The sequence below is a fragment of the Convolutriloba macropyga genome, chromosome 3, assembly GCF_964194025.1.
Source record: "Convolutriloba macropyga chromosome 3, txConMacr16.3, whole genome shotgun sequence".
Taxonomy (NCBI): domain Eukaryota; kingdom Metazoa; phylum Xenacoelomorpha; order Acoela; family Convolutidae; genus Convolutriloba; species Convolutriloba macropyga.
Window position 1 is genome coordinate 59,388,130 of NC_134470.1, and position 12,519 is coordinate 59,400,648.

The window sequence follows — 12,519 nt, forward strand, 5'->3', positions numbered from 1 at the left end:
TTGCCTCTGTTGGTAACATATTACCGATCATCTTTAACTTTGGCAAAGAAATCCGACCGACTTCTCTTTGGCTGTTTGTATTTTGAAATGACTACTTTTCTTTTTTTGCTACTTTTTCTCGCTTTTGAACCTGAACGTTTAGATCGTCTACGATTCATTCGTCTTTGTCTCATTCGCAGTGCCAATGAGCCTCCTGTTTGCTTTTTGACTGTATTTGATATCGTGTTTTTCAGCGCTTGCTTTGGAGATTTTTTTACTGACAACGTCCATTAACTCTGGTACGCTCTGTAACAGAAGTTCTTTTCCAACTCGTTTTGCTGCTGGTAAAATGAATTTTCTTGCAATAGGTAGAGCGATTCTTCCGATACCACTTGCTAAAGCTCCAAAGCCGCTACCTCTTTGCCTATAGTGCCCAGAAAAATAAGGCAATGCAGATGCTTGATTGGTGTAGTATGAATCCATTGCTTTTACTCGCCAAATTTTTTAAACTGTAACGTCAAAATGACTTTTCCGGTCTCTGAAAAAGGGACTGATTGACCTGTTTCGGTGCGTAGTTCTATAGAAATTGACTGAATCGTATTTGAAAGAAGTTTTTTGTAGTCCAAATTCGAAAAAACTATTCTGTGTGTTGGTTCAAGCTCGCAGACGCTACCGTTTTTCAATCGTTGTTTTGAATCAATGACTCGTAATAAAGGTGCTTTCGCATCGCCCACGTATTGATACTCAATAATGTTTGTATAAATGAATATCAAATGTTTCCCGGCGCACAGATCAGCTGGAAAGTCACCCATAAAAGCTTTAGTATCATCTTTTTTCATCAGTTTATTTGCAATTGTGTCCATTTTATAACCAATGTGTGTTCCTCGTCCATCAGGAGTGCCCTTGAAACCAATAATGCTAGGAATTTCATCGCTTGGAAACGTAATTCCCTCGTATTTTCCAAAGACAATTTCAAATTTACCGGAACTTTTAATTTCTCTGAAAGAAAAATTTGGTAAACCAACAGTTCTTTTAATGGTAGCTAACAACTGTGGCACAGTATCAAAAGTTCCTGGCATGAAAGCTAATCGCTCGCCGTTGTATGGACGTGATATGACATTGGCTCCAGAGCTATTCCGTTGGTGATCTTCTAATCCACTTAAACTGTAAGAAATTAGGACTCCGTTTGTGATGTGCTCTATTTTTGTTGGAAAAATAATTTCACTCAAAGCTACTCTCCAGTCTCCTGACAGTTGTATTTCATCATTGAAAAAATTCCTGAATGAAGCTAATGTGTTTTGATCGAAGATCTCCATCGAAGCGGAGGAGATTACATGTACCGTAAATTCATCTTCAAAACCTTTATTTGCCATTTTGCACAGGCGACTCTCGAACTAATTGGAGTTCGGGTTGATAGAATTTACCCTGAATAATTTCCTTATTGTTATCGATAAGAGAATACGTTGGAGGGTTCAATGTTGGGACAGACAAAATTTCAAAAACCTCGTCTGTAAATGACTGTTTGTAGCCCTTTCCAAACGTCTCTTCTTTTTTCAGTATTCGTACAAGATCGCCGACAAAAAATTTTGGTTTTTGAGAATGTGTTGTATTCGCAATCAACGATACCAGTCGCGGAACGTCTTTTTTTGTGACTTTGTTTGGAGCAAGATTGATTGTTCGATTAACTCTAGAATTGATAGTTTTAACAAATGAATCCAGTTTATCTAGATATGAATAGGTCCACTTTTCTTCTAAATATCTGTATATTATATTTTTGAGGGAACGTATATTTCTTTCAGCAAAAGCAGACTTTTTCTCACTGAACGTACTGTATAAATGAATTCCGCGTTTATTGCAGAGGGCTTTGAAAGCACCGAGGAACTCTGTACCATCATCGACCCAAACTTTTTTAGGTTGCTTATGCTTGATCATCTTTTTGAAAGCCTCTGCAGTTTCTGTAGCATATTTTGTTTTTAGTGGTTCAACTCTGAGATATCTTGACAGACAGTCAACTGCAACAAGAAGGTATTTTACACCACTGTTGTACTTTGCAAGTTTATCAACAAATGCTAGATCTACGGACCAGATCTCATTTAGGTCGATAACAATTACTTTAAGCCTTGGAAATCTGAGGCGACGTGAACGATATTTGGTGAAGGATGGTTTCGTTTCCAGATACATTTTTACTTTTTTCATTGATATTTTACTCAAATTTTGCAGTCGTTTTGCGTTTCCAAATGACGCAGGTCCTTTTAAATAGAGGTTATCAAGTTTCTTCACATCATCTATAGAAAGCCCAGTCTTTTCTACTCGTGTCTTCGTCTGTCTTTTTTTTGCTCTCATCGACTTTTGGCTTTGCACTTTTTTCTTTTGTCTCAGATCTTCCTCTTGGTTGTTTTTGTTGCTGTTTCTTTTGTTTTCGAGTCGGTTGTTCTTCCTCTTCTTCGCTGTAAAACTCATCGAGAACTTTTTTTGCATGTGTATTGTAAACCAAGTGGGCTGCTATATCAAGTTCACTCAATATTTTGGAATACTTTTGAACGTCAATTTTTTTGGTAGGTTGTTGTAAATTGTACAAGAAATTTGTCACCTTCACTCCTTGAGGTTGATCTTCAATATGGAGAACATTATTCTCTTCACTAATAGAAACAGTATCGGAATCAAAAATTTTTTTCAGGATTATTGCAGCTCTTTTTGTTTTATTTTCATCCATTAGTTTTAGTTCCAGCATTATTGAGTCAAAGGCTGAGTCTTTCCGTTTTTTCACTACAGGTTCGATTTCACTGTCATCACTAACAAATGATTCTGATTTTACATCATCTCGATCACTTGTTCCATCACCGACACTCCTTGTTCTCATGACCAGTCTATCAGTGCTTGTGTCAGCATCTTTTTTTCCACTTCTCTGCTCAAAGTTTGGATTAGATCTTTGTAGGAGCGATAACTGAGTGGCTTTTTGTTGATATATTGGATTATCAAAAATTTCTTCCTTGGTTGGATTTTTTGATATGAACATTCTCTTGGGAATCAAAACGAATTCTTCTGCATGCATTATTTGACTTTTAAGTAAAGATAGCACGAGAATGCTATTGCCTTGATAAGTTGTGATTTTCTCGTCAAAATAAATCGCTTTTTCTTCAGACTTGTTTCCTTTGATAATAACTGCTGAAATGAGTCCTCTTGATTTTTTAGTAGCTGTTTGTTGACTGGAACATTGCCATTGATTACATTGAGCAAACACTCACAAAGAATATTTATAAAACTATTTGGTGCTTCTTTGAGGAACTTTCTGAAATTAATATCAGACATCTCGAGCATTTGCTTTAGCATACATAACTCTTTCTCTCTCATCTGTCAAATTAGTTAAAACCGCTTTGGAGGAAGGTAGATAAAAAATTGTAGGACCTGGTTGTACAATATTTGAACAATAACGCAAGGAGTCTGAAGTTTTTGGATCCAAGTCGATGAGTAAGTGTCCAAAGGGTAATTTTGTTGCTAACTCGTAGCTTTCTTTTAAAAAACTTGTGTTGTTTAACTGTTTGCCAATATAGGTGATCTGCTGTATATCTCTAGGTGATTTGAACAAAATGATGTGGGTTGTGTTGAGATCAATTGTTCTTGACCATTTACTCTGTTGGAATAAGTTATGTTTAACGTAAATGACGCTAATATTTCTATGACGTCCAGCAGTTGCGAGTTTAGAAAACTCTTTGTCATTGAAAATTTCCTCGCAAGAATCGTCAAAAACAAGCAGACAGTTTTGCAGCTGTGAAATGAAATCAAATCCAGAAAACTTTGTGAAAAAAATGTTCAAGTTACGCTCTATAGAGCTGAACTTTGGTTGCTCATGTTGATAGAAGTAGTAAATAGATTTAAATTTTGGGTAAAAGGTGTTTCTCAGTAACATTTGGAATATGAGCTCAGTTTTACCACAGCATGATGGCCCACAAACAGCCATGAATAGTCTATCGCTTGTTGAAATTATCTTGTTCATAGCTTCGGATTAGGAAGCGCGTAGCCAACTGTGCATGAAAGCAATGAAAACCAAAATGTTGACTCCTCACAATCAAGATGAAAAAACACAAGTTTGATCAAGGACACACCAATAAGAAACATTATTATTACGATTTGAGTAAAATACACTACTTCTGATCGTGGTAATCTAGAGTTACAAAATTTCCATGAGCCTCTCTTGATTTTCTTCATTGAAAACTAAATCATTCAAACCTATTCCAGCAGGAGAATCTATCTGGTCTTCTTTATCACTCATTTGAAAAGACGTTTTGATCAAAAATGAATTAAAACATCAGTTTTTTGTGTTAGCTCAATATTTTGTTAGTAACTCTCTCAATCATAAAAAATTCATATGTAGTATATCTAGAGTCTTTGTCTTCTTTCTTGTAAGTCACTTTGTAGTTCGATTGCATGCCAGAATCCTTTGCGTAGTAGACAATTGACTCCACGTTTGCTTTGCTGACTACCTGTTTGATTTCATCAGGGAGACTTTCGTCGTCCAGGCTCACTTGAACTGGGGTTGGCGACTTGTGCATAGGTAAAGGGGTTAGTTTCAGTCTTCTCATTTTCTCTTGTAAAGACATGGTACATTTGAAAATATTCGAGCAGTGAAAGATATTTCTTCAGCGTCTCAACCTCCGATAAGTTGCAAATAATCTGTTGTTTCCTCAGAATGGATTGACCACGTGATTCTATTTTTTCCTCTCTGACCAAAGATAGATTTATTTGATTATCATTCGTTATGCAACTGCATACTGTCAAACTTGGAGATAAATTCACTTGAAGAACTGAAGGAGCTACCTTCTCCACTCGACGGCTCATTGGCGGGCAATGTTAGCCAATAGAAATACAACTGTGCTTTTCTTTTAGCGCAATGTCTTTTCTTTTGTTTCTCAGGCAAGTAAAGAGAGTGTAGAGCACAAGTAAAATGTTTAATTGGGGAAACAATTTCCTCAACTTTAGGGCATGAAAGGGTATCCAAATCTATCACTTCTTTCTGTAGAAGTGTTTGCAGTGATTCAGTTTTCTCTTTCCCTTTAGCATAAAACTTTCCTGAAGGAAATCGAAGTTTAATTGCAATAAAAATTTGAGATATAAACCAGTAAGGATAATTGCCACTATTCCACGACAAACCGTGTAAGAACCTACTAACCCACTGATGAGATTTTCTCTCACTAGCGGATAGTGAGTTGTAAGAAACTGGTGGAAGGAACAAGATTGTGTCTGTGTAGTTGTTTGAGCAAATCGATAACTCCTTAATTATAAAACCCGATTTCTTATGACGAAAACCTTCAAAATCTAAGACAACAACTTCTGGCTTCAACATTCCAGCAAATTAAACAAATTCCTTTTAAAAGTTTTCACGAAGAGGCAAAACATTAATCCAGTCATGTGACCAATGTAGGCGTTTGTGATTGGACAAGGTAAAACGTATGAATATCCAGGGCCTTTCTGACTATGCTCTGCAATAAACCCTGAAGCGTCGTGAAGTATTGCATGTAATCGAAGGAATTTATAAGACTTCAGGTAAGTGTCTAGTGAAGAGTTGTCTATACCTATAAGACCACCATATGGTCTCAACTTGAGAACTATTTCCAAGTTAATTTCGGGGTCCAGATAAAGACATGCTGCCAAAAAGTATACAAATCGTTCACTATATTCCGGATAGTCGACTTTTATTTGTTCGTAAATTTGATGAATGCTTTTCAAATCTACTGTCGCTATGGTTGTCATGCTGATTCTCAAACAGAAAAATAAATAAATGAACAAAAGTTACTTTTATGTATGAAAATAAAAAAATTGACAAAAATTGACTTTTTTCAAGAAAATTTTTCTATCTTTTATAATAAACACATTAACTGAGAAGTTTTTTCAAGTCAACAAAAAATCAGTTTTGAGTGCTCTTTCATAGCGCAAAATCCATTTCAGACCATTTTAGGACTCCAAAAAATTCTTAAAATTTTTTTCAAAAAATTCCAAATTTTTATATGTTTCGACCCCTATACTACTTAGGTGAAAAAAGTGAAGTCAACAAAAAATCACTTTTGAGTGCTCTTTCATAGCGCAAAATCCATTTCAGAACATTTTAGGACTTTGAAAAACTTTGAAAAATTTTCGAAAAAATTTTTGAAATTTTTTGAAAAATTTTAGGCTTCTGGTGTCTTATATTAGGTTTTTTATGTTTTCACCAAAAAGATTTAGTGAGAGTTCAAAACTTAGGTAACACCTAATTCTATATACAGCGAACATTTCAACAGCGGATATCTGCCATGTTACTGGAGGGCGGGGGGTCCGGACACCCCCCCTACAAGAACTCTCACCACCGAAAAACTGATTTTCTCTTAGTGAAAGCAAGTTTTTTTGGTTAAGTTTCGCCAGCCAACTTAACCCAAGAATTTCTCTCAGGCTGGCGAAACTTAACCAAAAAAACTTGCTTTCACTAAGAGAAAATCAGTTTTTCGGTGGTGAGAGTTCTTGTAGGGGGGGGGGGGGGGTCCGGACCCCCCCCCCCCTCCAGTAACATGGCAGATAGTATTACTACTAATAGCAATCATTTTAGTCCGGCTGGTTTACCTGTTTCGGCTATAATAGCTTCTCAGCCGGCTATTATAGCGCTCCTATTTTTACAATTCAAAGAATTTGAATTGTATTGGGGCGCTGTCTTTTTTTTAAGATCTGTTCACATTTTCATGATTTTTGAAGTCAAATTGGAGTAGTGATTTTGGTCACGCCGAAACAGGAAGTGGAGCCAAAAAGTGAGTGGTTTTGCGGCGTGAAATTTTTTTGCTCTAAATTTTTTCGCTCCGTGAAATTTTTTCGCAGAGTGAGAAAACGGTGTTTGAACAAAAATTCGGTTTCTCGCTAGTGGTTTTTTGTTCACATGCGGCAATTTCACTTTAATTTTTACTGTTTTTTCGATTTTTGGATCAGATTTTTTTTCTAAATGGTTTTTCCAATCCATTCATAGTCCGTTCTAGGTCTAGTTTTCTGTTTAGTCAATGAAAATTCTTTGAATTGTACGTCAGGACTTGTCCTGCTATGTTTTTTTTTTACTTCGTCCAATAAAAATTTTTCGCATTACCTTAGTTCACAGCTTGTTCAATTTTGCGTGCAATCGTTTTTACTTCTCTCAGCTATTTTCACTCTTCTCTCATTCTGCTAGAAGTGTTTTTAAACAGCAGTTGCTCTGCAAAGCATTTCAAAATGAACAGAGTGAGTATCAAAAAATGAAATCAGAAATAGAAACGCGATAAACCCATGAAGCCAGTTTTAGATGCCCGTTTCTCGAACTTGTTCTTATACGTCTTAGCTACCATCTCTAATGCTTATTGATATTGATATTAGCTCCTGTATCGTCTCACTATGAAACAGGAGTATGTTCATGTAATGGATTCCCATTGAAAAATTTTGATTGGACTAAAAAGGAATGGAAGGAAAGGCAGACATAAAAAGGAGAAAAGTGAACAGCACGAAAAAAGTAAACGGATAAAAACCAAGGACTCCAAAAATTGAATAAGAAAAAAGGAATAGAGGAGAAGCAATTCAGTTTCATTCAAAAACAGTTGGTTTAATATTCATATTTCAAATTTACTCTGTCCAAAAAACCCGTTTTGAAACCTTGTTTAAATCTTTCACAAGTTCGGCAATGAACCCCCGTTGATTGCTGAGGTTAAGCCCTAGTAGCCAGACCACTCCGCGTTTAATGATAAGGGTGCCATAGAAATAAGATAACGTTTTGTCAAGAGATTTATCTCGCATATCACAGCATTATTACCGCAGTTAAAATTAGCACAAGTAAAACATTCAGATTTGAAGGATCAACCTTGGTTAGAGATACACCGTACAACTAGTATACAACAGTTCAACCACAAAATGAAATCAAAATAGTTCGCACTTTAAAATTGTTTTTCTACAAAAAATAATTTTCATTCAATCCCAGTCGTGTGGTTATGGGAATCAATGGCGGCTATTTTCCGGTAATCTGCCGGGTATGTTTAGTGAATGAATATTTTTTGAGTTGTAGGATAGGACTTGTCTTGCAATGTTTTATAATTATTCATTTTTTATTTGACGCAAGTCAGGACTGGAACGCTTGACCTCTTACTTAACTCACTAATTGTTGTTTGAATTGAATGGATTTTAATTTCTTTCACTCATTGAATTACACGAATACAGTAGTGAGTGCGGTCAGGGTCAAAAGAGCTGAGTAGAACGAGACTGAACGTTTAGAGATTTAAGTGCATTAAGTTAACAAAGTTCCCCAGAGTATACTGCTAACTGGTATTAGTGAATTAGTGAATGTTGTAAAATGCCAAATCAAAAGAAACGGTATAATGGTGCATAAGGTTGTCGGAGTTCATTACAGCAATTTTTAGCTGTCATTTCGCTGGCTATTTTCCGGAATCTGCCGGAAATAAAAGTTTTCGTGTGGCTCTTGTGTAAAAAATTCAAGTTTTTTCTTAAAAGCATGTAGCATTTAATTGTTTACTTACAATAACTCCGTAAACTGCAGGTGTGCAACAAGTTTTTTCCCTTTCTAGTTCGAGAGGTGTTTGCATCTGACGATGGAACTAACCCAGCTGACTTCGCGTACGTACAGCCTCGTCTTCTCTCACACCACGGGCTTACGCAAGACTCTTTTGACTCGTTTCTTGGAAGAGTGTCACCCACAATGAGAGAGGTCGTATCTCCCGCAAACACATTGAGGATTGATCATACTGATGAGAATATATTCAGACCTATCCTGAATGGGGAAGCAACTTTGCAGGGTTCGGGAGATCGTGGGGAAAGTTCTCAGAAACGGAGAGCTATGATACCTGCGTATGACATTGAAAGTTAGTTTATTTGTTAATCGATTGTTTGCAGCTACTACTTGAGAAGCGATTATTTTGAGTGCTCTTATGGTTACGAATCAACTGCTTAGATGTAGATAATTAGCGATATGTAGATGTAGCAGTAAAAGTAATGGCGTAAAATATGAGCAATAGAAATATCAATTGATGTGTTTTGCCTATTAATTAGCAGTTGTTGCTATCGTGTTTTAAGGTTGTTTCTGTCTTGAATTATTTCTTGATCATGTTATGGAATGAGCTGGAGATAATTTGAACACAAGTCAGAAGAGACTAGCACGATTTAGTTTGGTGTTCCTGTAAGTTTCCATCCTCTCAATTATATCTAACCATGGTTATGCAAGAATGCAAAGCTTGCATGATTTTGAATAACTTGAAAGATCGCAACACAGTTTGTAGATAAACTTCAATTGACCCAAATTGTAGACTTGCTGAAATATTTTCGGTACTGCAACCAACAGTCTGTCAAGTTCCCAAAACCTGGACTTAAGCTTTCAAGCCATAGTTATTAAAATACTGCGTTATTTTTCAAGCGGAATCGAATTCTTGCAAGATTGTAATCAGCTCAATACAAGTGGAATTAATCTAGTTAATGGTTTCAGCCGCTAACGATCTTCTGATGGACAAGTTGTCCAAATTATCAGTGAGGCAGAAAGAGAAACTAGAGTAAGTTGAGCTTTGTTAATACAATTCTTACCAGACTATGAGCTTCCAAAGTTTTTATTTGAACGTTGTTTGCGTTAGGAAGGCAACAGCACTCGCTTCCTGTGGTTATGATGACCGTACACAGCAGTTGATCAACAACAAACAATTGGAAAAATCGAACAATGAGAAAGTGAATCTTGCAACAAGGAACTTAACCAAATCTGTGGAATTCAGCAAAACAATTTCTCAAATGACGAGTTCATCAGTTGGAACCGATTCTGAAATTGAACAGCTGCTAAGCAAAGAAAGTCTTGTCGATATGCGAGACAGATTCGAAGCGATAGCACTTGGAACTTCAACATCGCCTATATCACAGTCTGAGTCGGGAGCATCGAAGTCGATGGGTAAGATCCAGAACATCTTTAGACGTATATCGATCAGTATGCTTGATTAGTAGCCGCACAGCAATAGCTGGAGCTATTAATGGCCTTCTCTTGGTTTTTTACAACTCGAAGAGGAGTATTGGTTTTCTTAAGGTTTTCAATAGCCGGGAAGAGAGCGGTTTTTATTGGGGACATTGTTTTTTTAATTGCTCTCAAACGAAGTTTGTAGCAATTATATTAGTCCTGTCGGTCTTTTTTTAATGCGATTTTTCGCTTGACCGATTTTTCGTCTGACGCTTTTGACTTTTCGTCCTCAAAAATGGGATATGCAGGTAGCGCCCAGTGGGCATTAAGTGCTCTTAGAGCCTCAGCTCTGTTTCAGCTCAAACTGTTTTGGAGACTTATACTTATGGTGTGAAGGGCGCTCCTTAGAGGTTGAGTTGAGGACACCCCCACTGTTGACCCCCCCCACACTATTGCCCCCCACCCCCACCGCGATGTTGTCCCCCCAACCCACTGTTGCCCATCCCCTCCCTCCCCATCAGCCCTCCGGTGCAAACTTTCGTGGCTACGTTCGAACAAGCGATCGCTAAAATCAGGCAATTTTATACCAATTTTCGCAATTTTTTTCAAGCTTTTTGACAATTTTTGTCATTTGTTGAGTTCTTTCTGCTCTAGGTGTCAAGGAACCTCATCTAGGTTTTTATAATATGTTACTGCATAGTTTCTAGTGGTAGTATAATGATTTCAACATTTTAACATCACGATTTTTACCATTTTTTTTGACAAAACGAGCAAGTTTTTTCATTTTTTGACATTTGGTTTGCATTATTCATGTCTTTCCAGACGCAGGGGCCAGACAACGTCCTTAGGAGTTTAATAATAAGTTACTGAAAAAATTTTATTTGCCATGGAATAGCTTTCAATTTTTTAATATGACAAATTTTAGCGTTTTTTTATATCAAACTTGCATTTTCAATTTTTTTTGAAATTTCTTGTGGGTTTTTAAGTTTCTCCAGCCTCAAGAGCCGAGGAACCTCCTCTAGGGTTTGACAATAGGTTACTGTATGTTTTCTAAACCGAACGGAATGTTTTTCAAGATTTCAACACCAGGAATTATAGCATTTTATTTTTACAAAACTTCAATTTTTTCGACGTTTATTTTGATTGTGCAGGTTTTCCAGCCTAACAGAAAATCTCCGTTAGGGTTGGACGCTAAGGTACTGCCATTTTTTTGGCCATGGATTAGTTTTCAACTTTTATTATTATAAATTTTAGCAGTTTTTCATGCAACTAGCAATTTTCAAGTCTTTTTTTTCTCATTTTTCAAGTTTCTCCAGGCTCAGGAGCCACATAAACTCTCTAAGGTTTCATTATAGGTTACTGCATAGCTTCAAGATGTAAGGGATTGTTTTTCAAGATTTTGATATCAGCAATTTTTATAAAATTTTTGCAATTTTTTCAAGTTTTTTTAATCTTTGAGTTTTTCATCATTTTTCCGGCACTGGGCTCCTGGAGACCTCCTCGAAGGTTTGATGATAAGTAGTTGCATATTATTTCTAGAGTTATTTGAATGGTTATCAAGTTTTTATTGACTCCAGTTTTAGCAATTTTTTGATAAAATTTATTTTTTTATTTTTTGGAAAATTATTATCATGTTCCAAATTTTTGGATCATTATGAGCCAGTGAAACCATTTAAACCTTGAAATACGGATACTGGATAGTCTGTTGAGACAATGAAATTGTTTTGAAGAATTTGATATCTCGAGTTTTTGCAAGATTTTGTTAAAATTGCGATAGTTTTAAAAATTTTTGAATATTGTCCTTTTCTGATTTTAAGGACCATTACTGGCAAAAGAAGCTTTTCAAGCCTTGCAGATAGGTTACATGACATAACTCCAGAGACGAAAAATAGTTTTGATTACGGCGAAATCTGGAGGCTTTTCTTTTAAATTTTGCGATATTTTGCAAACTTTTAAAATATCAGATTTTTATTTGATTTATTTTCTAACAAGGCTAGAAAGCTAAAAGTTGCAGAGTCTATCAAGCTAAAGCTAGCCTCGCTAAACCGTGCCTAGCTACTGGCGAAGCCAACCGCTCGCTGGTCGTTCGAGAGCAGTTTTCCCGACGCTAGTCGGTTTTATTTTCTTTAATTCCTCGTCTCCATCGATGATTCTTGCGACCTGACTTCTCGGCGTAGACTTTCAATTTACGTGATTTCTACTACTTTGCAGTTAAAATTTGTGTGCTCGACGTCATTTTTTCTGCTTTTAGGTCAATTGCGTGACTTACCTCACTCAAAAAATGACGTATGAATTTGCTTAATGAATTAATATTTTGTGAACATTTTCTAGTTGAAGGTCAATAGTGTGCGTCTACGTAGTGCCAAACATATGCCCTAACCCTTGAGTATTTGAGTCTTGAGGTTTTGATTTCGAATTTTAATTTTGAAAAATTTCTATTAGGGCTTTTTCCTTATAGAGCGTAAGTGTCTCATAAAAATGACAGGACGAATCTAACCCAAAAAGTCTAGTGGTCTATTAAAGGACTGGTGGTCAATCTGTCTATCTCATTTCTTTAGTTGTTTCAGTTCATGGAAGGCCAAAAACGTCTATCGCAGGCAGCTATTTTCCGGCAATCTGTCGAT

The 12,519-nt window shown here is 36.4% G+C and overlaps 1 protein-coding gene across 1 annotated transcript in view; it reads left to right on the plus strand.

The window, feature by feature from the left end:
- Nucleotides 1-12,519, plus strand: part of LOC142336679 (uncharacterized) — a 115,397-nt gene that overhangs the window by 34,703 nt on the left and 68,175 nt on the right. Inside the window, exons 5-7 of the mRNA XM_075385589.1 lie at nucleotides 8,535-8,828; nucleotides 9,446-9,509; nucleotides 9,588-9,892. Coding sequence (XP_075241704.1) covers nucleotides 8,535-8,828; nucleotides 9,446-9,509; nucleotides 9,588-9,892 — 663 coding nt within the window. The remainder of the gene's footprint in view (nucleotides 1-8,534; nucleotides 8,829-9,445; nucleotides 9,510-9,587; nucleotides 9,893-12,519) is intronic.